The sequence below is a fragment of the Aptenodytes patagonicus genome, chromosome Z (assembly GCF_965638725.1).
Source record: "Aptenodytes patagonicus chromosome Z, bAptPat1.pri.cur, whole genome shotgun sequence".
NCBI classification, from domain to species: domain Eukaryota; kingdom Metazoa; phylum Chordata; class Aves; order Sphenisciformes; family Spheniscidae; genus Aptenodytes; species Aptenodytes patagonicus.
The window spans coordinates 16365847-16393298 of NC_134982.1; the positions used below are offsets into that span (position 1 = coordinate 16365847).

Consider the following 27452-nt stretch of genomic DNA (forward strand, 5'->3'; position numbering starts at 1 on the left):
GCAGAAGTAGTGCTTGTGCGAGTGCGGAGGGGTGACGGGGCAGTAGTACGGCGCAGAAGTAGTGCTTGTGCGAGTGCGGAGGGGTGACGGGGCGCAGCTCTGTGGTTACCACCTGCGAGTGACGCTCAAGTACCGGAGAGGGAGAGGTGAGGCACGGCGGGAATGCCCGCTGCGTGTCACCCACAGCTCGACGGTACCGACTGCTCCTCCTGAGAGCAGTGACCTCCCCACGGGGGAGGCGGCTCTGGGCAGGAAACACTACAAGGAAAAACGACCGAGGCTGAAAAGGAGGGGTGGTTTTTTTCTTCCCTAAAAGGAAGAAAAATGTAAGGCAGGCTGCTAGTTACAGGGGCAAATACCGAGGCAAAAGAACCGTCCACGGTGGAAGATGCGAGGTAAGGCGAGTCACGGCAGGGCAGGGCAAAAGGGGACTTTCACACCGAGTACGCGGTGGTCCTCCCACCTGAAATTCCTTTTTGCAGCAAGAGGGTTTACAGGGTCCAGGGGTAAACGGTCAGTCAGGGGCCAGGCTAGCAGAGTTGGTGGCCCAGCCCGCCTAGCTGGGAATTCTGCAGTCAGCTGTTGTCATGTCGCTGCTTATTCTAAAATCGTAATTGCTGTTGTTTTTAAAACAAGTGTAACAGTCCTCGTCTGTTAATTTATGACATACGTAACACTAAAAGACAGCATGCACACAGTTTCAAACAAGATGGTTCAGTATTTCATGTTTACTTAGTTTTAAGTTTTTAAAGTTTAAAAAGTTACACAGTTACAAACAAGCATTTTTGCCATTCAGCTTTGTCGAAAGAAATTAACATAGGAAGTAGGCACATCTTTGTTAAAGAACAGGACTTCATATCTTACAATGGTAATCAACTTGTAAAATAAGATTTATTTCCAAGTTTGTATTAAACACTCATATCAAGACAATCATGAAAGTTTTTTTTTTTTAAATATTGCACCACCAAGATGAATTTTTATCCATTACCTAGTGAGTTATATTGCACATGGACAATTGGGTTCATCCATGTTTTTGAAAAACAAAATACAAAGGCAAGATAATTCAAGGTACTCCAACAGGAGTAAGCTTAGGAATATAGAGTAACATTCTTGACCAGTTTGTGTGTTTGCATAAACTGCCTCCTTACAACCCTGGCAGCTTTCTCGGTGAAGTTCTGTTTCACAGCCTGTTGGCAGGTACTAGTGTGATGCTTAAAAAAGGTCTGCAAGATCAGTAGGAACATGTGAAGAAAGCAGTCTCAACAGCAAGATCTACAAAGCATAGGAAAGTCACGCAACAGACAACTGTTCTGGGTTCAGCTAGGTTGTCAGTCCCCCTTCCTCCCTCCCCCACCCCCTATAAAAATCTCAGTTCAATCAGAAAACTCTTGGCCATCAAAACTGATTTGTCATACCAATAAAATTTACTTTATTTAAAACTACACATACAGTACACATCTGCCAGAAACTTACTTTAACCTCCAGATACCAAGACAAAGGAAAAAAAACACGGTTGTCTTAATGCACAAGAGGGCCAAAAAAGTATATAAAAATTAAAAGCTATTTGCACCTTGACACCTTGCATTTCTGGTCAGCATTACAAGGAGCAGATACCATTTATAAGTATTTATTTTAACATATGCCAAGAGTGATCCCAAACCAATTCCAGATGAGGAATTACTACAATTAAAAAAACCTGTGCGTTTGTATTTGTACAAGTGCAATATTTAACAATTTCAAAATAAAAGGGTAACAAAAACACACTGATTTATTCAGTACATCAGAACCAATTCTTACAAGACTGAAAACAGGACTTAAAAGTAGGATTTGCAGCTGGTCCTTCATGTTGACATCTCAATCTTGGGAGTTTAAACCCAAAGCTTTACCTAAGGAAAGTCTTCCACTTTGAGATACAGTAATACCACTTGCACTACAGGGACCGTGTGCGACACTTGAAGATAAAGAACTGAAGTTGTAACTTGTACCTGCATACTAGACAGACCACACAATCGCCCAGTTCAGAACACAGTTACAGCAGTTCCAGGGCTTAAAGCAGCTTTATGTTTCTTCAGATTCTGTGCATGTTTGTAACATGAATTTCTGGACTGAAGCCAGTCGGCCTGGATTAAACTGTTCTTGTATCTGTAGCTAGCAGTTTTCCATGGATGAAATCTCAGTCATTGGCAAGAATCCCCATCCATTTTAAGAGTCCAGGTTTCACTGTTCATCGTAACGCCTTGATTTCCAGGCTCTCCCTGGGAGAGCAACCTTTCAAACTGAGTAGGTCATTAAGTTTACTTTGAAAAGAACATTAATTCTTGAATGCAAACCTAAACATTTTATGACATAATTTACTGTTTATGTCTATTAATGCTAGATGAAAAGTGGAACTGTGACTAATTATATCCAATTTACAAGAGACTGAATGTTTTTGTGCAAGTACTAGCTGTGATTTTAACGTACTAAGTTCAATTTTCTTCCTGAAACATTGCAAAAACCATAAATGCAGAAGGATTTGTTGCTGGTAATTGCAGTCTACTGTTGAAAACTTTTTGAATATTAGCACTCAAGTTGTCATGATCAGTTTTCAATGTTCCAACTGAAAAGTTGGACTATTTAATTTCACAATTAATTTAAATAGCAAAGTTTGCTATAAAGGCAGCCTGAGAAAACATAACCTATATATGTAGTTTCAACTGCAAAGTGAATTCTATATAGCATATGCTAAGTTAACATGTGATAAACAGCTGTATCAAAGTATTAACACATATTTTAAAAAACTGTCACTTTCAGATTCTGCAATAGCATGCAACAGCCCTTAGGCTGTGCTCTTAGCTACATGCACATTTCTAAGGAAAAGGATTCTCAGCGTGCAGTAGCAGTGGGGAGCTGCTGTGCTCCTACCCCACTATGCACAGATCAGCAGCTTGCTGACAGTTCTCCTTCGCAGAGCAGTATTTTGTTTTAGCCCATGGGGTGCCAAGTCTTCTCAGCATTGTCTCTCTCCATTGTTGTGGACTCAATTGTTCCACTCACAGCCCGCAGAATTTCATCCTTAGTGCATTACAGAGCACCTACACGCATTTCCACCTGGTTGGATCTGCATGCATTTAATCAAATTTTATCAGTTGTTAAAAGTAGTACATTGTAACAAATTAAACTATTCGTTATCATTTACTGTCAAATAAGGGGGAAGACACACAGCAGTTTTACCACATTACTGTTAGAAGATGTTGATAGTTCTGACCAACTGAGGCACAACTGCAGATGGTGACCAACAAGTCATACTTAGGTCACTAAACTAGTAAGTATGCATTTACTTACAGTGCATCAGATGTATGTATTACCAGTGAAAAAACCACAAAGGTCTAACTTAAATGTTATACGCAGCCTAATATGCACTCAATGTAAAGTGTTACAAACACTGCCCAAGGGCATGTGATTTCCTGTACCTGTATTACACTATTGGACAGCAGACAATCAGAATTCACTCCAGCTTCAAAATATACGTTAACTGCCCATAATCTTTTCAATCCCTGTGCAAATTGCATTCTGTGGCTAGCTTTTTCAGCGCCTTAGTTAATTTAACTTGATTATAACTGGAAGCATCTGACTATGATTTAGGCATGCTTATTGCTATAAAAGAAATAAGCCCATCTTCAAAATTATTGTGCAAGTATTTTAATAAGATTTGCACACATCTCAAAAAATTCTATTGTATGACTCCCTGGTCTCGGAGTTAAGTCAGCTGTAGAAGAGTCAAGCGAAGAGCTCACTGATGAGGTAAGGGATGTATCTGCAGATTTTCCTTGCACATCAGCATCTGTATCTTTTTGACAGGATCTGTAGTTGCTCACAGAACCTGACCTCTGTGGAGTTGCAGTCCCAGACTTCGCTTCAGTAATTTCATCTGGGGGGCAAGGGGAGAGAGGAGGAAGATTAGGTATTGGTATCAAATCAGTTATAGGAACAGCAAACATATTCCCCTTCTCACACTTCTAAGTCTTGTTTTTTAAAATGTTGATTAATACATAAACAGCTTTTGCAAACTGTATGTATTTGATATAAAATAAAAGCTTATACATATAGTAACACAGAAGCAAGTGCCCTTATGTGAACTATTCCTGTACTCTAACTGTGCTCCAGAACCACTTACATCTAGTTTAGATGAGCACTCACCATATTTTTCACGAACTAATTTCAGTGGCTACCAGTTCAATTTAGGTTACTTAAAACAAAAACAGGATAGCATCATAAGGTTAAGTCCAGTAACAGTTCAAACATCTTGTAGATGCTTTTTGCTAGCATCTAGTTTATTCTATTTTTGTTTTCTTTATGTTTGGTTATTTATACATTGTTATTATTTGCATTTTTATTATAATTCATTGATACATCAATTGCTAGCATCTACATTAATTTATCCATCACTTTTGGTAGTTTTTCCCCGTAGCATGTTGTACATTAGGGCTGCAGCAGCTTAAGTTTACCTTCAGTATGAGGAAGAAATAGTTTCATCTTAGAAGTAATGTTCTGCTGAAGTATCTCTATTCTTACTTTAAATACTGAACGTTAGTTTGACTCTCACCTGGCACCAGAAAAGTTATTTCCAGGAGAAATTAGTGAACACAGGAGAGACTGCCTTTTCACATCAAAGCTATTTTAAACTACAGTTCGGTAAGAGGAACAGAAAACAGTTAACTGTGGTGGAGAGAAAGGAAAGTCAAATCAGCTTCACTGTTGGAAGAGAGATCGCAAATCCATGCCCTTGGGTTGTATTTCCTCGAGAGTTGAAGCCAGGACTGCAGCAGGCTGCCCTCCCCCAGCTGCATGGCTCTAAGCAGTCATCTCCCCTCCAACAGGGATGGCATTTGTCCTATACTGCAGTAGGTCAGTACAGGAAAGTGATTAGTCCCCTGTATCAAGTACCACTAGATCTAAGCAAGCACCTGTATTGTCAGAAGGAACGAGGCAAGAACCGCACTGCCAAGTCAGATCAGATTCAACTGTCATAAGACAGCCTTAGCCACCCTACACTCCAATCCAGTCACACTCCAGTAAATCCTTTTCCCATGCCGCATGTTTTCCTAGGTATGTCATCTACACCATTGGCTGTAGGTAATTCTGCTTTAGTCTACTATGCCCATAAACAAGCATTGCGGCCAGTCTCTATTAGCTCCTCCATTCATTTTCAGGAAGGTATCCAACTGGGATTTGTATGCTGTGTTACTGTCACTCTATAAAATATATCTTTCTACAGGGTAGACCAACTGCTTTCAAGACTTCAGTTACTGCAAGCGTACAATTCCCATCTCAAATTTTGTCTACTACTAGCATTGGTGGGTTGACTGCTGGGCAGTTAATACCTCAGCACAATGGGGAAGAAAACTGGAAGGGCAAAAGTGAGAAAACTCATGGGTAGAAATAAACATAGTTTAGTAAGAGAAAGAAAAAAAGGAAAAAAAAGGGATGCAAAGGCAACCACTCACCGCCTCTCCAAAGCGGACTGATTCCCAGCCAGTCTCAAGGCTACCTTCCCCAAACCCCCATCCCCTCAGTTTCTTCGCTAAGCATAACATTATATGGCATGGAATATCCCTTTGGTCAATCTGGCTCAGCTCTCCAGGTTGCGTCCCCTCCCAACTTCTTGCTCATCCCTGGCCTACTCATTGGGTGCGACAGAGTGGGGAAAAAGAAAGTCTAGATACTATGCAAATACTGCACTCAGCAACAGTCAGAACACTGGTGCATTATCAACACTGTTTTTAGTCACAGACCCAAGACACAGCACCATATAGGATGCTATGAAGAAAATTAACTCCATCTCAGCCAGACCCAGTACAGCAATGTACAGTCCAAACCAAATTTAAATGCCTAGACGCCAAGCTTTATCTTCACCAGGAAATGTTATTCACATGCTTACTTCAGATCTAAATTAATGTTTAAATTTGGGGGTGAGGCTCCAAAGGCAGTTTAGGTTGATCCAAATCTCACCTCTCACAGCCCTGTCCCCTTTTGCACTAGTGGTATTAGTGCTGGTGCAGACACAAAATGGAGCAGTTCAGGAGCTGATATACCCAAAACCCTATTATTTAAGGGATGAAGCAGTATGCTGGTTTTGGCTGGGATAGAGTTAATTTTCTTCATAGTGGCTGGTATGGGGCTATGTTTTAGATTGGTGCTGAAAACAGTGTGGATAATACAGGGATGTTTTCGTTGCTGCTGAGCAGCGCTGACACAGAGTCAAGGCCTTTTCTGCTTCTCACCCCACCCCACCAGCGAGTAGGCTGGGGGTGCACAAGAAGCTGGGAGGGGACATGGCTGGGACAGCTGACCCCACCTGACCAAAGGGATACCATATGACGTCATGCTCAGCATATAAAGATGGGGGAAGAAGAAGGAAGAAGGAAGGGGGGGATGCTCGGAGTGATGACATTTGTTTTCCCAAGTCACCATTACGCATGATGGAGCCCTGCTTTCCTGGAGATGGCTGAACACCTGCCTGCCCATGGGAAGTAGTGAAGGAGTTCCTTGTTTTGCTTTGCTTGTGTGCGTGGCTTTTGCTTTACTTATCAAACTGTCTTTATCTCAATGCACGAGTTTTCTCACTTTTACCCTTCCGATTGTCTCCCCCATCCCACCGAGGGGGAGTGACCGGCTGTGGTTAAACCACAACCAGCAGCTAACTATCTGATCACAGGAACACTAGACCAGGAAGAAATAAAGAAACACTAATACAGATCTAGATTGGCTTAAACAAATAAAGGGCAACACTTACTTCACTTCTAAACAAGTAAATTAAGACATGTTTGCATTCAGAAAGATTTGCCGTACAACTCCATTAACTTACGTAAGTCTTCACATACCATCAATGCTACGGAAGTCCAGCAAGTAAGTCCTGCTGTCCACCTGATACAACTGTAGACTCATTTTGGAATACGCACTTGTTACTGGATTCTTCCTTCGAACACGTAGATAATATGGATTTACAACCTAGTACAAAAGAGATTCGAGTCAGTTACCAGAGCTGCTTGAAAAGCACTGCATATTGCTTTTGTCATTTCAACTCACTGGTATTACCAAATAATTTCAGGCGGATCTGTTGGAGTTGGGGGGGGGTTTTTTAGCCAACAGAAAAACATTCCTACAGCCCCAATAGAAGAGTTAGACGTGTTAGAAACTTTTTTTTCCTGTCAGCATGAATAGCCTCCCCCAAAACCCTTCCTGCACAGCAAGCACAAGCAGTCAGTACAGGCACATGAGATTATTTTCCAGCGCAGGAGAACACAGTTTCAGACTTCTAGACTGTGTAACTACACAGATCAAACAAAAAAGTTACTGTTGTCTGCTGTAAAGATTCTTTTACCTTCCATTCATAATCCAGTTGTTTAATTGCTCGGCAAACTTCAGCCATGATATCATTTGGTCGACTCTGACTCCGTATTCCCAAGTGCCACTTAGCTCTTCTTACACCTTGGTGTTTTGACTTCTGTGGATTCAGCTCATCGAGAGTATGGCGAGGCCGTGGTGCTTCAGCTACCAAAAAGGGCACTCTTTCAGGATGAGGGCGAGATAAATGGTGATCATCAAGAAAAGAATCCGGTGGGCTTGTAGCCAAGTAGAAGTCCTTGGCCTCATTCATTATTCTTCTGTTATCTATAATCAGGTGATAAGCAACTGCTAAAGGGTCCTGATGATTTCGGCTGTATAGACAACTTAGCACTTCCTCTTCAGTGCATTCAAACTTCTCACACACTTCTTTTAAGGCTTCATCATCAATCATGGTAGAGCTATATGATGGGTCTTCAGGAAACAAGTATTTCGGAAGGTCCTGCTTAAACCATTCATGTTCCCTAGATTTAAAAATAAAAAAGTTTATGTATGTAAAGCAAACCTTTTTAATATTAAATTCTTTAAAAAATAAAATTATTTTAGTCTGTACAAAAAGAATCACGGTTGTCAGCCCAAGTCTCCTTCTGTGCAGCACAGACAATAAAACAGTACATAAAGGAAAGTAATCACTGCCTTCACAAGATTTTGCTAGACATTTTGCAGAAGACTGAAAAAAAAACCCCTCTTTCCTATAAGTTTTTCAGCTACCTGAGCTCCAAAAATATCTATGTATAACTCATCAACCAGCTTTTTATATAAATGGTATATTTTTTACTGCCACTATGTTAGTTTTGAGATATTTTCAACTGAAATTCTTATACTACCCACTTGAGTCATCCCTCCCCAAGTACGTACATAATACGTAACAAAATTAAGAAATGTTGATGATGAATAATTTTTGGTAATGTTTGCACATGGATTTTTGAACACTGAAGTCGCATGCTCCCCACCCCAAACAAGCTGCCTATCATTTTTTCATTCAGAACACCCCCAGCTGTCTCTTCAAGACTTAAAAGGGTTGAGGGAAGCTATGGAAGGGTCAATCTGTACCTCTTTAGTACTGTACCCATGGGCTAGTATTCATAAGAGGGAAAAGGAAAGATACAAAAGGAACCAAATGCTTACCTTGCCCAATCACACAGTAAAAATAAGATTTTTTTGTGTGTGCCTAGAGTAAGCTGCCCAACTATCCAAAGGGTACGCATGACACTAATTTTGAAAGTATTCTAGCCTATAGCATAAAGACTTGCTACAGATTTAAGAGCGGTTATATAGATGTCATGGTTTAACCCCGGCCGGCAACTAAGCACCACAAAGCCGCTTCCTCACTCCCCGCAGTGGGATGGTGGGGAGAATCGGAAGGCTATAAGTGAGAAAGAAACTTGTGGGCTTCTCCACAGCCGAGACACAGGCCCATATGGAAGAAGCAAGATTCTCTTTGACTTCTCAGAGTTGGCTGGCCAATCCATCCACAGCTGGTGCCTCCATGTCTGTCCAGCTCATTATCACCAGGGTGTGATCAGATACTGGATACCTCCCTCAGTGGTCGTCCATTTGCTTAGGGAATTTGCAAGATATTCCTTGAAGGGATACCTGTCCTTCACACTTGACAGGAGTCGCCTCCGAAGACTAAGGACTCCTGCCCCTTTTACAATCCCTTTGTCAATGGCCTTATCCCTAGCAAGGGATCCCAGCTGCCAGGCTTCCTTACCCTCTAATTCCTGACTGTGGGCCCCAATATACCAGCATCAGAGTAACCAGCTGAGAATTTGCTCACCTGGTTGAGGGCTGAAATCTTTTCACATAACTCACAGCTTACTTAGGGACAGGGATCAGGTGGTTTCTGCCTCATTTATGATTTCAGTCCCTTCCTTCTCCTGTTCTTGTGACTGCTCTGCTGCAGAACAGGCTGGCTGTTCTGATACTCTCTCCTGCTCCCTCTTAGGAGAAGCTTATTCATCCCTTACTAAACGAGCTGACTTCCGCTTCCATTGTTTCTTTTTAATTATAGGAGCAACTGATACAGTTGAAGGCTAGGTCTCTGGCTTAGCCACAGTGTCTGTTGGTACGTTTTCAGATCCAGAGACCCTCTCTTCTCCTTGAGGGTACTGAATAGTATTGAGCAGTGTTCGGTAGGTGCAGGCCAGGCCCCACAGTGCAGTAAGTTGTGCCTCTTTGGAATAGCCAGGGCATCTTTTTTTTCAAACATTCTATCACTTCATCAGGATCCCACACTCGTTTGGGAGCGAAGTCCCAGACCATCGGAGGTGACAAGCTTTCTACATACCTGCCCATATTCTCCTACACGCCTTGCTACCCATAACCACGCTGCCATGGGGCCTAGGTGATATTCCTAAATAGCTTGTTAACCTTAGAAAAAGCTGAAACAATATTTTTAAGAAATACCAGTAGAAGTATTTTGATTACCAAAGAATGTTCCAAGACACTGAAGAGTTATTGTAATGAGGGAGAAAACATCACAGAAGAAGGTGGTGAAGGTACCATTCTCTATTTCATCCAAAAAAACCTCTTGGATGAAGAAATATAATTGTTAACTGTCTCCATGAGATGGTACTAGAAGTACCGTAACAGCTTCAGTACAGAGCCCAAATACCAGATTAAGCTCAAGGCCAGTGTTTTAATAATAAATCTCCCAGGCAGAACATCACTAAGCACTACAGAGCACAGCAAACTGCAAAAGCCAACACCAGTCTTTAACATGTACAGCAAAAAAGGAAACATGGCACAGGTCAGGTAAACTAGTATCAAGAACAGATAAATCAGTATCGTGACCAGCAACTGTTAATAGATACAATAATTATAAATTCTGTCTAATACGCTCTGGTCAAACCTGTTATTATCTCAAACCCTTCAAGCCCCATGTTGGGCACCAAAAAGGACAGTTGTGGTTTAACCCCAGCCAGCAACTAAGCATCACAGAGCCACTCGCTCACTCCTCGCCAGTGGGATGGGGGGCAGAATCAGAAGAGTAAAAGTGAGAAAGAAAACTGTGGGTTGAGATAAAAACAGTTTAATAATTAGAAGGAATTTTTTTTTAAAAATGTAAGGAAAAAAAAACAAAACCAAAGAGAGAAAAATAAAACCCAAGAAAGACAAGTGATGCAAATGAAAACAGTTGCTCACCACCAACAGACTGATGCCCAGCCAGTCCCCAAGCAGCAGCCCACCCCCGTCAACCTCCCTCCCAGTTTTATTGCTGAGCATGACATCATATGGTATGTAATAGCATTTTGGTCAGGTGGGGTCAGCTGTCCCAGCTGTGCCTCCTCCCAACTTTTTGTGCACCCCCAACCTGCTCACTGGCAGGGCGGTATGAGGAGCAGAAAAGGCCTCGACACTGTGTAAGCACTGTTCAGCAATAACTAAAACATCCGTGTGTTACCAACACTATTTTCAGTACAAATCCAAAACACAGCCCTATACAAGCGACTATGAAGAAATTTAACTCTATCCCAGCCAAAATCAGTACAATGGACCAAGCTCTAGTCAGTGTGATCCTGACAACATGCCTCAGCACAAATGTGTTCAGCAAAATACACTTTCATCAGAAGTAACCAGTTAATTTGGAAGCAGAAAAAGCTTTTCATATACCACTACAAAGCACAGTCCTAGCTGGATAAGTGAACCCAGAGGAATATTTTGTTATTATTCATTGCAGTGAGCCTCTCTCTTTGCATGCACACACACCCATCCCCTAGAAGAATTAAGGTATTCAATTAAACTCAGTTTGTCCTTTAAACTGTGAAGTGACATGTCTTATGGCTAATAGGACAGACCTGTTTAAGATTCAAAATCTATCAATGCTCTGCAACCAACATTTTTCAGTATCTTTTTCACACCACTTCTCCTCGGGACTTATTTAACATGACTGAAATAACCTAAGTTCCTATCCACTCAAGTTTTACAATACTTAGTTCTCACAGTGCTTTGATTTCTGCAAGAAAGTACTTCCCATTGTAATAAAGTAGCAAGGGATAAGTGTACCACATTTTTTGTTCTGCTGAAAGAACATGAACATCGCCAACTTCCTAACTTCTAACCCTAAAAGCAGCAGCATTTTCACTAAGGTAGTATATCAGGGCTCCCTCCTTAGAGCTTCTTACAAAGGACAGGGGAAAACTTAACTAAGCTGCTGCATGAAGTACAGCTCTATCAGCTACCAATTTTTTTTTTTTTTTTATTCGACCCACTGCACACTTGTCAAAGCAGTCACCTTCTCCAGAATCTCCTCTTGGAATCTGGAGCCCATGATGGCTATCTGTACCCACAAGCTTTAACTTATCAATATTCGATGCAGGAATTACCACTCATACACAAATTCATGCCAGGGTTTTGAAGCTATGAAGTGCTATCTTGCATGTGGAATATTCACAGTCTTAACAGACTATTCATATTTTTCAGAGTCTGAAGAAATACGAATAAAAGCAGTAGTTATCAGATTAAAGAGCCATAACTTCCTCTCAGACATGTACAGTACAGAATAGTGGTGCTTACAAAGACTTTTTTTGCCCAAAGAAGTCAATTCAGTGTAGTTACCTGCAGAATGGTTTGCAAAAAACAGCTTTGCTATAGCAGTCTTAAACCTAGAGTTTCTCAGAATTTCTATATGTAATGTATATAATTTGTAATGTATATAATTTGTTTTACTATGACGTCCAATAGATACTTTATTAGCCACTGGAGATCAGAACCATCAGAGCTAAAGCCAAACCACCGGAAGTTGAATTTTTCATCTCAGTCTATAAAACACAGACAAGCAGTATGAATGATTTCTTTGTTCTGAGTATTTGCATTGAGATTATCATTCCAGCATCCTGTGATCAGACAGTTAGTGTTTTACCTAATGTCTCTGATTGTTGCTCTCTTCATTGGATCCACTTGCAGCATGTGCTTCAAAAGACTAATTACAGACGGATTCAGGTACTGAGGGGTATAAAAGATACCATCACATATCTTCTTAAAAAGGGTTGGCACGTGATCATCATCAAATGGAAGCGTTCCACATAACAAAGCATAGAGAATAACCCCACTGCTCCAAATATCTACTTCTGGACCTGCATATAATCTGGGAAAAAGTTAACTATTAGTGATTTGTGTTTAATACATTTAAATGGATTTTTTTCCTCTACTTTCTCACACTGTATCACAGTAATTAAAAATGTATGAACTTGAGACAACTAATCTGCAAGTACTATACAATTTCAGTTCTATACCATGCCTCCCTTGAACTTTAGTGTCCTTCCCCTTCAAGCATATAACAGGGCACAAGTACGTAGTTTTCCTCTCTACTGTATAACAATAATCCACAAATGCAATTTAAGACAATGGCAAGCTCAAAGAAACTTGCACCTACTACTAAGAAAGCTCATGCTATGCGTTGTTATCACTTTTAGTGGAATCTGTGCAAAGTCATCTATCCCCAAATCTGGGAGGCTGAAAAGTTTGAGACAAGTCCATATAGCAGAACTTGTCACATATTCTGTGCTACTGTCTGAATAAAACAGACATTTGGCCTCCAATCAGCAAGAGGCAATATTAGGGTGGGTAGCTGAAAGCAGCAGATTTGACAATCATCGAGTCCAAAAAAGGAGAAGTTACTTACTCTGAAGGTATCTACTCTGCAGCAGATATTTCACTGCTACTCAACTTCACAGCAGACTTTGCCTGTAATTCTATCCATACCTCTACTTCCAAGATCTGAGCTGTAAGTGAGATTTTTAAACCAATTTGGGCACACTGTACACACTGTATTTGGGGTGTTTGACATCACCTCCACCTTACAGGAACTATTCAAAGCTAGTTCATAGAAGCCTTAATATTAATGAAAAATTATCAAGACAATTAAAAGTTCAGCCCATGGTTTCTCAGCACCAAGCTTGTCAATTGAACTAGTTTTGTAGCCTTTAGAATCAAGCAGCAAAGTCACTGAAGTACATGCACACATGTATCCAATAGAAAAGAAACTACCTTCCTGAGATTACTTCTGGTGCAGCATAGTTAGGGGAGCCACAGCTTGTTCTTAAAAATTCTCCATCTGACATCATATTTGATAGACCTGAAAGTGTGTAAGAGCACTAAAAATTCAGAGAGCAAAATGATTTCACACTGCATATACCACCTTAAACAAATCACTCGTAATTCAAATTAGAAAATTAACAAGTTTATCTCGGTAAAGAAGTAGCATTTGGAATTACTGAAATTTTTGTATGAGCATGCCACTTTATACTCCATTTAGTTTACCAGAAATTTGAGTAACATCAAACCATTATTGCACACAACCTAGAAATATTTCAGAACATATTAATTCCAAGACAAAACACAGTTCAATCTGGATGAGACAGGCATGACAGAAAGCAAAGTTGCTCTAAGGGATATGGAGCAGCACAGTAAGATAGGATTCTGGTCATTAACAAGAAAGTCTTAAAAACCACATTTGCTTCTAAATGCCAAAGTGGAAGATGCTACCACAGATTTGCCTGAAATTCTGTAAGAGGTTATACAGAGTAAGGGAACTGAGGAGTACACATGACTTCACCACAATTTAGACACCTACACTGCTCAGCTGGCTCCTGAATCACTGCATTTCAGTAGTTTGATTTTAGATATTCTATTAGTAATTAAAGTGTACTTTAGAACTAGGCCATCTTCATTCACCAGCCCTTAGTATAGCCTAGTATCAGTAAAGAACTACCACTTCTAGAATAGCTGTGGAAAATATCTTCTAGTTTCCTCAGTGGAGGTTGCATGATCAAGACTACCATAAGCCAGAGAACTCAGTCTTCGAGAAGGAATATATTTCATATTCTAATACACTAAAGCTTTTCTTAAGCTCTTGTTTAATATACTACTAACTGAGTGCTACAGCTTTGCTGATACTTAAGTTCACGGAAGATATTTTTATAAGTTACTATACTTCATTTCTTCACCACATAAGCTATTTCACCCAAAGCATTTTCTACACACAAGAAATCAATACGATTCCCAGTGCCCACATATTTAACACCACACTTTTAAAATATACTTGGAATACTCAGCATTACCTAGCACCTTTCATTGGAGACCTTAAAGTGCTTTACAAGGGCAGGTATAATCCATTTTGTCTACAAAAAGATACATAATGATGATCTAGCAGCATGGATACCTTACTATGTTTATAGGGTAAGGTTTCCAGATTCAGATAGTTCCAAGAACTAGCTGCCAGTCTTCTCAGCAGCTGTGTCACAAACAGCTAGTAGAAACAATTAAGCTTTCTGATCACTTAGGCAGGTATATAGCAAAAAAGCACAGGAGTTTGCAAGATTAACTGTTCTTATTTTACTTTTTATGCTTTAATCATATTTTTTCAATCACATCTTTAGAGTTTTTAAAGTGAATTTAGAGTAGTTTAATAGGAGGACCACAATGTGGTTCTTAAACATGATGAACTGCCCTTGCACTGTACTTCCAAGACAGCTAAGCATCTACATTTTACAGATGGTGAAGCAGTGTTACAAACCTTTCCACTTTTGAAGTGGAAAGGTCAGGAACTAAGTCTGTTTAGCATTTCAGAGAAAATATTGTCAAGCAAAACCAAACAAATCAGTTCACAATTTCATCCAGTCACAGAAAATACCTGAAAAGAAAGCTTGAGAGGAAAACAAGTTCTACACAAGTGCAAGATCTTAATTTTGCTTTACATTCATAGTCTTCAGGTTCTTGTATTGTGTCCCACCACCAGGATATTCAAGTATACACATTTTATTAAATATTTCCCATAGTAATTAACACAACCTAAATAACACCAGAAATGTGATCAGATATAAAATAGCAATGCTTACCAAAGTCAGCTATCTTGGCATTCATGTGTGCATCAAGCAGCACATTTTCAGGCTTCAGATCTCTATGTACTACCATATGCCTGTGACAGTAATCCACGCCAGAAAGGATTTGCTGGAACAGACGTCTACTTTCCTTCTCATCAAGCTAAGACAGACAAAGGTTTTAAACAATTATGAGACAGTGGAAGATAATTCATATAAATGAAAAACAAGTTAAAGGAAATTTCCCTATGACCTGAAGTTATCATTTATAGTGTTGATAGTTTATACAGCAGATTATCAGAACTTGTAGCAGAAACCTTCATAGCTTACATCATTGTTTGTAGCACAGCTCTAAAATGATTAAAACAAACATACCCACCGACTCAGAAAGTCACTGAAATTTCGCAATCACACTTTTAAAATTGGTTAGGCAGATGTTACATACTCAGTAACTAGAAACATTAGCACCCACACATTAACTTTGTCTAATTGGAATATCAATTAACTTTGACATTTAAGCACAGCCTAAGATTTAAATTGACAGCTGCTGACACACAGCACAGAAGTGATAAACTTTAGATGCTATTTATGCTATTAGCAGCTAGCCCCAAACAGCAGACTTAACTGGGCATTTCCTACAAACATGCCCTAATCCATGTCAAAGTTTGTTCTAACAACTAACAAAAAGTATCCTGGCTATCTAGATGGTTTGTCAAAAGTGACTTCAGAGCTTTCACAGAAACTGTTCCATGACTAGAAGAAGGTAATAAGGGCACAATGGTAGCTTTCCAATAATGGGTTATGCTGAAGAAACGGTTTTCAGCTACTCCAGCTGGATACATATCCATCCAGTTTGTACCCAGTAATTGTAAATTAACATATCAGCATCAGTAGAGAGGAAGGAAATATGCTATGAGAAAGTCATACATAAAGATCTGAAACATGTTAACATAAAACCATTTTTACTTTCAGAACAAGATGCAGTCATAAAGTACATTAATTGCTAACAGCAGAATTTATTCTGAATACATAAAAACAAACCTTCATTTAACAGGGTACAACCGGTACCCCCTGCTCCCAGCCCCTGCTAATGAGGTTAGCATAACTAACACCATTTTATAAGGCAAGCAGCCATTCTGTGACCGAGTGAGTCACATATTCCTGCCCCTCCCCTCATTATCAGGCCCTGAAGGTCCTGTGCACCAAGTAGACAAACCAAACAGATTTCTCCTTCCCCTCCCTACTGGCCTCAAAAGTCCTGGGCACCAGGCTGATTAACCCCTTCCTTACCAGCCTTGAAGGTCCCAGGCACCCAGCCAGCCAGGTGGTGGTGATGACCCCCTCAGAACAGGGAAGTGTAACAGCACCCAGAGCACCGTCCGTAAGATCAAGTCGCTGCAAGTCTTAAGTGGGGAACCTGGACCAGAACCACTGCTGGACAGTGAGACCCATTACCCCCCAGTGGCCAGGGACACAACCACCATCCCCTGCTTCCTCCAAAGACCGAGAGACTCATATTCTTTCATATGATTTTCAAGTCTAGATTGTGATAGTTATATTGATACAGCAAACCACGTATGAAGATTTGATCCAATCTGCAGAGGGTCTAGGTGATTAGGACTCATAAGTTAAGTTGTATTATAAATTCTATATTACGCCACTTATAAATTGTACTACATTGATTCTGCTTGTAGAAATCCCGTGCCACTCTAATCATAAATTCTGTGCTACACTAATCATAATATCCTGTTAAAAAAATAAAGCTTTAATTATATCATTCTGCCACGGATCCCCCAAAAGAACCTGTCTGTCCCCTCAGTATCGGGTGACAGGAATGTTGCAAAAGCAGTAACAGAATGCAAGTCATTGATTTGTTGAGTTGGACTACTTCTTACCCTTCCATTTTTACAGATATAATCAAACAGTTCTCCTCCCGAAACATATTCCATCACCATGAAAATGTCAGTTGGTGTACTGATGACCTGGTACCTGGTAAAAGAAGGTATCTGTTAGTCTACACACTCAGTAAATGCTAGTTACAGTTAGTTAAAATCAAAGAGTCAGATAAAGTATACTTTAAAATATTTTTCAGCCAATTTACAACTACTGGAATGACTATTTTTCAGAAGCTATTTCCTCTCCTTTCACTATGTGATGCCATCATTACCAAGACTAGAAGGAAATTTGTATTCCCCACCACGAGTATCAGTCTTTGTACTTTCAGAGGACTAAGCTTAGTCCAAATGATTTCAATGAAACCATTTACAGTGCTGCCTCGCAGACACTTGGTGCTAGTGCCTCAAAAATACACTTTTCAACTTTAACATGCAAAAAACCTGACTTGCCATAAATAAAAAGTGTACTTCAAGACCAGAAAAAAATTGCTCTTAATAATCATGAATATCATCTTTTACAAAGATGATTATTATATTTTTATAATATTTATATTTTTATCATTCTACTTCAATTAAGTTTCAAAAAAACCCAACTTTGAAGTTTTGAAATAACTAGCTTATGGCCAAACTCCCCATTTAAGAGATTTTGTTCTACATATCCTTACCTAAAAGTTGTTTAATTTTTTCCCCTTACAGCAGTCAGAAGTGATCAATTTTTAACGGAACAAGAAAATGAACACTGATAACACTTCAGCCAAAATTCAGATATTATATTGAGAAGACAGGAGGTAGCAATTGGGTGAAAATGAATGTTCCAAGGTACTACACTTAAGCATGCAAATATCTGAATTGTAATAAATAACTGAATTCACACATACACTACGGAACTGCTACGTTCTTCAAAATGCTGATTCCAAGACAAAGGGAAAAACAGACATGCTTCAGCTTACTGAGAGAAGCTATTCTTGAACTACATAGACAGCAATGAGTTCAGGCTGTCCAGGTCAATGTGTGTTCACATGTATGTGTGTATCTGTTTTAACAGCTTAGTATTATAGTGTAACGTTTCAATAACCTCAATACCCTTCTAGGGCAGTTATCAACATGAGATCTTCAAAGTTAGTTTTACCTGAGATCTTATAGTCCAAGATGCTTTACCTTTACCGATTTTCTCTCTAATACCTTGGTTGAAAGTACCTCATGTACTTAAAAACACTCTGAAGCCATGGCTAAGACACTACTACAGAAATAGTATTTTAATCCTTTTAGTCCACGTGTTACAGCTGTGCTTCTCTATAGTCAGCTCATTTTTCTGGTTATGGAAAAGGAGGTTGCGGAATAGTTACATACCTATAATATCAATAAGGTTACCAAACCACACAGCATAGAAGACCAGAATGCAAAAAGAGGCAATTTTACGTAGGAAAACAAGATGCATTCTATTGCTAGAGGTCAAAAACTGCAAAAGGAGATGCTCCAAAGGTTTTTATTTAAAGCATGGTATAGAAAGAAAATCTTATTGCAACAGGCTTGCAATTGTATATACTGCTAAAGCCATGTATGAAATTTTTCATAAAGCACAGCAATGTTCCAAATTAGACATTGTCTAATTTGCAATACTAAGCTGAAGAAAACTTTTTACCTTTATCCCAAGTATCTTAAGCTGCTACCTAGCAGTTCCCCAATCCAGTTCCTAACAGCACAAGCAGCATGATCCTAAGTTACCAGCAAGTCTACCAACAGCATCAATTATATCTCAAATGCTATTTACACACAGGCTAACAATCCTTCTGCTTTAGAAATGCAGGCTGACCAACTGAAAAGTTGAGGATCCATCAATTTTTCCATTATCTCCTACATCTTGTCCCTTCTCTCCACATGCAGGAGAAAAAATTCTCCCCATAATTCCCTGGGAAAGAAACTCATCTGAAACCTGTTAAGCTGACTTAACAGTTTAGCAACACCACAAGTACACACTCCTGTTCCACCCCGTATCTCAGTCGGTACACTGACACTTCCTATGTCCTTTTGGCTACAGGTATGTCCTTTGGACTCGTTCATGAACTCTAACTGGCAGCACTAGGAATTTTGCAGCCAAATCAGCTCAACAGCCTTCTGAAAACTAACCCACTGAAGAAGTTAGTGAGTTGAGCTTACACAATTCAACTCAGCTTCAGTGTAAGAGCTGTTGCCAAATTAAAGGGAGTGTATAGGGATGGCATCTGTCAGTGGCAGCGGAGTCTTTTATTGTCAGACAAGACTGACAATAAAAAAACCTAACACCAACACCATGATTAAGACAGTGAAAGTCACCCACACTCTGGAGGTGCAGGTTAACTTTACAGGAAATGAAGTTAAAAAAATCAATGGTATTTGTAATTTATTTCCTCAGACCACACATGAGGGGTCTACTCTGGGACATATTTAATTGTACTCTGAACTCCACTGATGAACTACTGATCAACTAACAGATGTAAACAGGCACGCTGTAAATACCACATTTAGACAAGTGGTAGCAGCTATATTGAAGAATTCTGAAATATCAAGGATATGTTTAACAAACTGCACATCCTTAATTCAGAAAAATCTCACAGAGCGCCATCTACATTGGAAGACCAGAGATCACTGACTAGCACATCACTAAAAACATATTTCAAGCAAGAAAACACAACAAACTTATATAGAAATGCCCTTTACAATCTTGTTCTTAATAACCCATTTTCTAAGCAGAAAAAAGATCAAATATAACCAGAAAAAGAAAACTGAAGTAGCAGCTAAAACCAGAGGTGGATGCTACTATAAGTATCTATCATGCCATTACCTTTTATATACCTGTCCAAAGAATTTGTAAGCAAAGATCTAATGAAAGCTCTCCAGCCTGCAGAGGTCAGTTTTGTGAAAACACACTACAGAGGACACTGAAAAGGGCTGCATACTTGGAAGCTGGTTACTTTCCTGACAAGATACTGCTAGTAGTATTGCCCTTTAAACATGTTTCAGATCAGTGACAGCAAAAAGAGATTACTACTTAAGTACATTTGATTATAGCAAGCAAAACTTACAGCTTAATTATATGAGGATGCCTGAAGAGTTTGAGGTTCTGAATCTCCCTGCGGATTTTTCCTACAACATCAAGGCTGCGAATCTTCTGTCGATTCAGGATCTTCACTGCAACTTTATGCCCAGTTAACTCATGTTTGCCAACTGCAAGGAATAAGGAAGAAGTTAGTCAGGGTTTTCAATTGCTCCATAAAGACATTAATTTGCCCATTTTGACTGTACCCAAGAAATACAAGTTAAGATGTTAGCATTCCACATATCCCCATTATCGTTGGGGTTGAAACCAGATGGCATGTCGTTTCTTCTGCCCTACCCCAATTTCTTCCACAATTCTATCATTAGAAGGTGAATGGGATATGTAAGAAAAACCTTAAACCGAACCCTCAGAAGTCTTGCAGCATGACTACATTTTTGCACTATTGCAAACAAACAAAGCATATCCCAAAACACTGCCATCCTTGCTAATTAGGGAGACCATTCTCCCTCCTTGTGTAAGTCACTCCAAGCTTTTGGCTCACTGGGCAACCCACTCAGACATGTTCTCCTGCATCTCTTCTACTTTATCTGCAAGGATCATTCTTAAAGAAATCGCTGCTATCCTTCCCTCAGAAAGCCTGTTTCAGCAATTACTCTGAATTACCACTAAGAGTAGCTGATCAGTTTACTTGAAAAATAATTATTTATCTGTCCTTGGTGCAGTCTGACCCTATATAAGCTCCACAGACTGCAGTAAACATCGGAGCTTTACTATATAAAGTAAGTGGCAAAAGCTACAGGAAATGCACAAAATAAAATCCAATAGTAACTACGAGAAGCAATGCAAACATGCAACCTCATACTTTCCTCAGTTTCTTTTCTACTTCTGGGAGAGCTTCATTTTTCTTTCAACAGAGGAACTCAAAAATGTAAAATTTTCCTAGACAGTTACCCCTCTTAAAGTCCTTAATTTTGCAGGTGGTATTAGAAGTAGCTGCAACAAAGTCGCTAAGAATATTTTTCTTAAACCCAACACTGGATCACAGATAAACCACAGAGGGTGAGTATCTCTTCCACTAGAAGGCTTCACTATCTGCATTGGTTTCTGCAGGCAGTGATTATAACTGCATCACTTTCATTCGCCACGCTGATTCCTACCTTCTGAATATAAGCCAGATTCCAGGGACACCTACATGGTTCATCCTTGTCCACTTGAATGGACTTGCTAACAGACCTATGCCGAGCATTTACTCACTCATCTGGGTGCCTCTCCTCACTTAAGAATTTAACTAAACCCCAGGCTTCAAGCTTTATTTAAATATATCCACCGGAAGCTGTGATAAAACATCAGTGATCCACAAAAATCTTTCTGCATTCAACAGATAATTTGGGTAGAATTAGCAAACACCTATCAATCCGTAAATCTCATTCTCAACACAAAACTTCCCTGCTGCCTTTTGCGTCTATATTGAGCTAAAAACCAATGCAAGCAAGAAGAAATTCTTAGCAGAGAAACAGAGATAGTGATAAACATCTGAGTGATTATTCTTACAAACAAAAAGATAGCCACTGTGTAAAATAAAGCCGTTTAGTTACTTCCCTATGGGAATTTAAACAAGTAGTGGATTATCCAAGACCCTGAACCATCATAATGCGGTGGTGAGATGCCTTTTGTACATGAGAATACAGAAAGGCTCTGACTGCAAGGTGAAAAAAACACACCCTCTCATTCAGAGGAGCCATCACCTAAAAATGGCCACAATAACCAAACCACTGGACAGGCACATTCGCACTGCTGAGGAATGCAGGACAAAGCCCACATCCACCACAAGTTCTAGACAGACCACAAAGCATTGGTAGATGAGTGCCTAAAACTGTTAAATTACGTCACCTATGAGAATTGCTTGCTTTCAACCAGGTCTACAATTAAAGCATCACATCCCCTTTGTTTGCTTCAGTTCAAATATGACTGAAGTTTTAAAGGAACCCAACAAATTATATCACCTACGTTCAAACCCTAAGGAGTAATGAATCATTAACATAAAACATTAGAAAAGTAGCCATTCCATTTGCATTACAAAGTCTTTGCCTATCAATAACGTGAACTGAAGTAAGCCAGAAGTATCTGGAAAAAAATCTTTAATTGGTAAGTTAAAATTTAACATTAATTTTGGTTAGTAAGAAACAGGTTCTTAGAAACGAACCAAAAAATCAGTTAGACACATGAATTTGCATCTTCCTTTGCTTTACAAGGTACATTTAAGAAGGTGTTTAATTTAGTAAGTAGCATATGTATTTGAGCAATTCTACAGCTTCACATATAAATATTCGGTTCTGACATGCATTGTGTTATAAAGTCTCATTTATCAGCCAATTTGTTTCTTTTCTGATTTGTCAGTCCACCTTAGACGAAAACTGGAATTTCATTAGAACTCAGAAAAACATTCGAAAGTAATTTACTAGCTACAACAACCTATGTTCAATATGCAAGGCACATAAGCGTTTTTCAAAACACATTTTTCATTCAAAGTAATTACAGTAACATTTGCAGTTGACTGAAATCAATTCTACCTGTCACAGCCTTTAAGACTGTGTGCATCAAGCCTTGATTTTATTCATTGACTGGGAGAAAACAAGATTTTCTGCTTCTTCAACTGTTTGCCAACTTTGAATAAATTATTGTCATGAAAACATACTGTGGTTTTGTGTGTGTGCTAAAAGATCCCAAAAAGCCTGTTCACTTGCTTAAGACATTTCAAATTGAATCGCTATTTTCTTCAGTAATTTTTGCTTCCCTTTTTAAATTCAATTTAAGATTATAACAAATCTAGCTTTTTAAGATACAAGTTTCCAATAACCATCTACTTCACAAAATAACACTTTTCTTCGATATGGTTCAAGGTATCTGTTATCAGTAAAACAGCAGACACTAACTGGTAACAGACTGCTGACTACTTTTGAATTCAGTGTAAAGACAGAACTGAAAGCAAGACCTCAGATGATAACATCATGTAGAAAAGTAAGCAGCCAGTGTTATCTTTCTGAAACCTGCTTCGTATTACCTCTTGACAGAAGTTTTACTGGGAAAGCTCACAAATTAGAGGTAATCAAGATATATTTATGTTAGTCACCCTAATCCTCAACCAGCTATCAGTCCTTCAAAAGAATCACTACAAAAAGAAGTTCACTTTACAGACCTAGTATTTACCTATATTTCTTTATTCTCTGATAATACCAATTGCCTTCAAGCTTCACTGTGGCTATGCATAGCACCAAGATTTCCAAGACAGCGACAAAGTCTCAAAGCAGCAGTGACTTCTTTTAATTGTTGAAGTGCAGGAGCAACAGCCTCTAAACTCAGTTCATCAGGTCTTCAATTGGAAAAGAAAACTGATTACGAGGCCATCCAGAGTAAATACAACATTCTTAATGAAATACAGGTAGCAGTCACCAAGTTTGTAGAAAAAAAGCTGAACAAGCATATGTTGTATTTGATGAAACATGTATATGTTTCATTAAATGAAACATTTCTGCAATAGGCCAAAAAGCCAACCCGAGGCTCAGAGGAAAGTAGTCTTTAAAAGTATGAGCTAAACAAATGTTTTCACTAACAAAAAGCCTCATGAGTTAATGCTGTGCAAAGGTATATTGCTGTACAACATTAGATAGCAAACTGATCTTCACTGTCCATTTCCAGGTCTCTTATCATTGCCTTGACCAAGAAGACCTATTTACATCAGTTTTGCAACCTATACAGACCAGGGTTTTTAACCTAGTTCTATAGACTGTAACAATTATTGTACATTTACAACCTTAAGTAGTATCCCTCATTTTCTCACTGGAAGCCTGACTACTCTTCCTTTTATGAAAGCTAACTTTATTTCCAAAAATATCTGGAAATAAAAGTTTGCGTTTGGTGTCAGCAGGAAACATCAGCAGGTTTTTTTAAAAAAAAATTGACAAAAATAGTGATAGATATTTTACACTGAATCCTGATGAAGTTTAAATAAGAATGTGTCTCACATAATTGATGTAGGTTCAGTACTCTCTTCTACCCCACAGCTTTTCACTTCTGTGGCATTTTAGCTTTGCCTAGATATTGGCTAGAAACAGCTGTCTCCTTCATGACTGTCCATCTGAGGCACAGTCAAGTGAATTGAGTCAGTCAGCAGTTAATTCAGGCTGGTACAGCCAGATGAACACAGTTAAACTAGAAAAACATCACATCAGAAACAGTCATCTGTGAGGGCAAAAGGGTAAGCAGCAGCGTGAATTCATCTGACAGCTACCTTGACAGCAGAAAACCTTGAACAGTTACTATGTAAAGCACTGGTTTTCCAGTTAAATCTTTTCAGGCTGCCACCGCTGTTAAAATTAAAGATCCACTTTCAAGAAGCCATATGCCTGACCCCCTACATCACTGAGCTCAAGGAAAACCCTAACTTAATTTAAAAAAAATTAACACATTTGGTAAGTTTTCACTTTATTGTCAATTGATGAAACTGTATCAGTCACCAGAGTAGGAAAATGATGAAGATTACAGGAAAACAATCACAAATCTGGTGTTAAATGAAGAAAATGTGTGCTCAGAAGGAAAACGAGCTCACCATAGATAAAATATGTCCTTTATTAAGTACAGCTAAAGCAAGACAAAACTAACACAGTACATCACCTAGTGACAAGGAAAAAAAACTTAAAACAATTTGTGTATGGAAACAGAGCATTAATCCATGAACACTAACACTTGCTTCCAGATCATAAATAAATTCCCAAGTCACTCAAGGAAGTTATTCAGTATGCAGAATGATGCTGCATTTCACAACAAGGTGATTTCTCTCCCATCCTTAATAAAAAAAAATATGTTCGTACATGCATGCATGTACTCTTCACATAATCAACAGTTACAAAGCAGCCTAAAAGAACACCTAACAACAATCAAATAAGGCAGACAGAGGGGTATTATGGAAATAGAGCTATAATAAAACTGGCAACTCTTTTTTTCAATTAAGTGTTTCAAGCTAACTGTATTTCATGAAATATTAATAGGAGTAACGTTCAATAATATATTAAAATAATAACAGTAGCTCCACAAATTGACCATCTTTCAAGGCTTCAACTTCAGGCATGTTTTTGCCAATACAGATAAGAACAGCAGCAGTAGTGCAAACAGCGCGCTCTGAAATCTAAGAGCATATTAGAAGAGTTATGGGTATGCCAACCTTAGTTTTATGCAGTGCACCAGGGAAAAAAAAAACACATCTTTGACTCCTCCCCTCAACCATGTAGTCCCTCCATGAGTTGTGGGTCACTGCTCCTAAGAGGCTGGGGTTGGGGGTTTAACTTTATAAGCCTGCCTTGAAAAGAGGCTCGAGGGGGCTACTCAAAATATTTTCCGCTGCTTTCCTAGACATTCTTAGAGACAAATATACTATTTTCTATACATTAGTAATTTCTTCAGAACGTGCCAATAGTTGAGAGAGCTTGTGCAGAGAACATTGTGTAGATGCTCCTACTGTAAAAAGGTATCATGTTAAAAGTCAGCTAGCGCATGAGATACAACAGGATAAGCTGTGTTTTTCTACTGGTTATAATCATGAGCAATCCATTAGGTTAACCATAAACAACCTCCTGAAGAATACAACCTGAGTCCAGTCTAACTCATTTGTGAGATGTTTTCAAATTTACCTAACCCAATATTTGAATAATTCTCACAAACAACATAGCAGAAACAGTATAAGCTAATGCACAGTTTTTCCACCGGTGGTGGACAGCATCAAGGGAAAGTTTAACCTCTATTTTATTTCTACTAGGCTTCAAATTTGCAGCATGGCATCTTCACCCCTACTGGGAAAAGTTTTTGAACTCTGAGCTGAAAAAAAAGACTTCGATAACCACTGGTCAACTAGATTTAGCATGAAGTCTTTCCATATCTGTGTGTCAGCTGTGTTGCCAGTTAGTCCCAATAATCCCAGACTCATCTTTTCATGCTTATCTCTCTCTTTGTACAGGGAGAAATCTTGCCTTCCTAATAAGGACAGCAAGTGTTAGTACCTGTGCAGCAAAATGCAACGTACAGATAGCTCAAGAATTAAGACTCCCTATTCATTACATATCCGGTGCTATTTTAAATAACTGCAGCATCATTAAGCTTCCAGTAATTATTTCCGTAAATACAGAAGAGAAAGCTGTTTCTCCCCCAGCCATTACTTTCCGCTGCGGGACTGCGAGTCCCGCCCCCGGCAAGCCAGCGCAAACAACTCCTCTTTCCGAGAGGCTTTCGCACCGCACCCGGCGCTGTTTCCACACCACCGCGCTCGGCCGGCGGCCCCCACCCCGCAGCCACCGCGGCTGGGGCCGAGGCCCCCGCCAACGGCCCGTGAAACGCCTTCCGGCGGCTGCGCCGGCCGGCCTGCAGTCGCTCCCCCCGGCCCCCTCCCTCCGCCCCCGCCGGACGGCGCTGCCAGCGCCGCCGCTGCCCGGTGACTCACCCCGGGCAGTGCCCAGCAGCTCAGGTTTCCCGGCGTCGCCGCCGGCGAAGCTCAGCTCTCTGGGCGGGAGGCGGAGCGGGGACAAGCCCGGGCAGGGGCGGCGGCGCGAGCCCCCACACGCCCCGCCGCGGGCCCCTCCCTCTCCCCCCGGGCCCCCGCACGCTCCCCGGCCAGGCCTCGGCGGCCGCCCAGCCCCACCGGACCGGCCACCGTGAGATGGCCGCTGACGGCAGCGGCAGGAGAGACCCCGCTGCTCAGCCCGACACGCCCGCCCGGCGCGCTGCCCCCCGTCCCCGCAGCCCGGCTGGACCGTGCCGCTCCGCAGGGCAGGCGGCGGCCCCGCTCCCCGCCGCTCACCCTTGACTTTGCCGAAGGTGCCGACGCCGAGCGTGTCGCCCAGGATGTAGTGCCCGATCTTCACCCGCCCGTGCTCGTGCTTCTGTTTATCCGCCGCCGCCATCTTGAGCCAAGGGCCGAGTCTGCGCATAGTGCCCGCCCGCGCCGGGCCGGAGCGCCGGCGGGGGAGGAGCAACCACACAGCGCCCGCCCGCACCGAACCCCGGAAGTGAACTCCGCACTTACCGCCCTCCCGCCCTGCCCGGGGACAAACCATTGCGGTTCGGGGGGGGAGGGCCGGGTCGGCCCAGCGGCGCCCCGGGGGGTGCGGCTCCGGCGGGCGTGCCCTGCCGGCGGGGCGAGGCGGTGGGATGGGAGAAGGAGCCCCCGAAGGCTGCGCGGCGGTGGAGGGAGGGGCCGGGAGGGGGCCCCGTTTTTACACCGCCCTCCCCGGAGGAGCAGAGGGGATTCACATGGGTTTCGGGACG

General features: G+C 40.6%; 1 protein-coding gene across 2 annotated transcripts; it reads right to left on the reverse strand.

Annotated features, from left to right (window-relative positions):
- Nucleotides 1–698: 698 nt before the first annotated feature.
- Nucleotides 699–27150, reverse strand: PRKAA1 (protein kinase AMP-activated catalytic subunit alpha 1). 2 transcript variants are annotated; one of them, XM_076361784.1, is made up of 9 exons: nucleotides 26986–27140; nucleotides 20167–20308; nucleotides 17105–17198; nucleotides 15228–15372; nucleotides 13378–13465; nucleotides 12251–12475; nucleotides 7364–7850; nucleotides 6864–6990; nucleotides 699–3910 (listed from the first exon to the last, which is right to left on the reverse strand). In XM_076361784.1, exons 1-9 carry the CDS (start codon nucleotides 27113–27115, stop codon nucleotides 3666–3668), a joined length of 1683 nt encoding a protein of 560 aa, XP_076217899.1. In that variant the 5' UTR covers nucleotides 27116–27140; the 3' UTR covers nucleotides 699–3665. The 2 variants fall into 2 exon arrangements, with proteins under 2 accessions (XP_076217899.1, XP_076217898.1); XM_076361783.1 differs by having other exon boundaries at nucleotides 3843–3910; nucleotides 6848–6990; nucleotides 26986–27150.
- Between the last annotated feature and the right edge of the window lie 302 nt (nucleotides 27151–27452).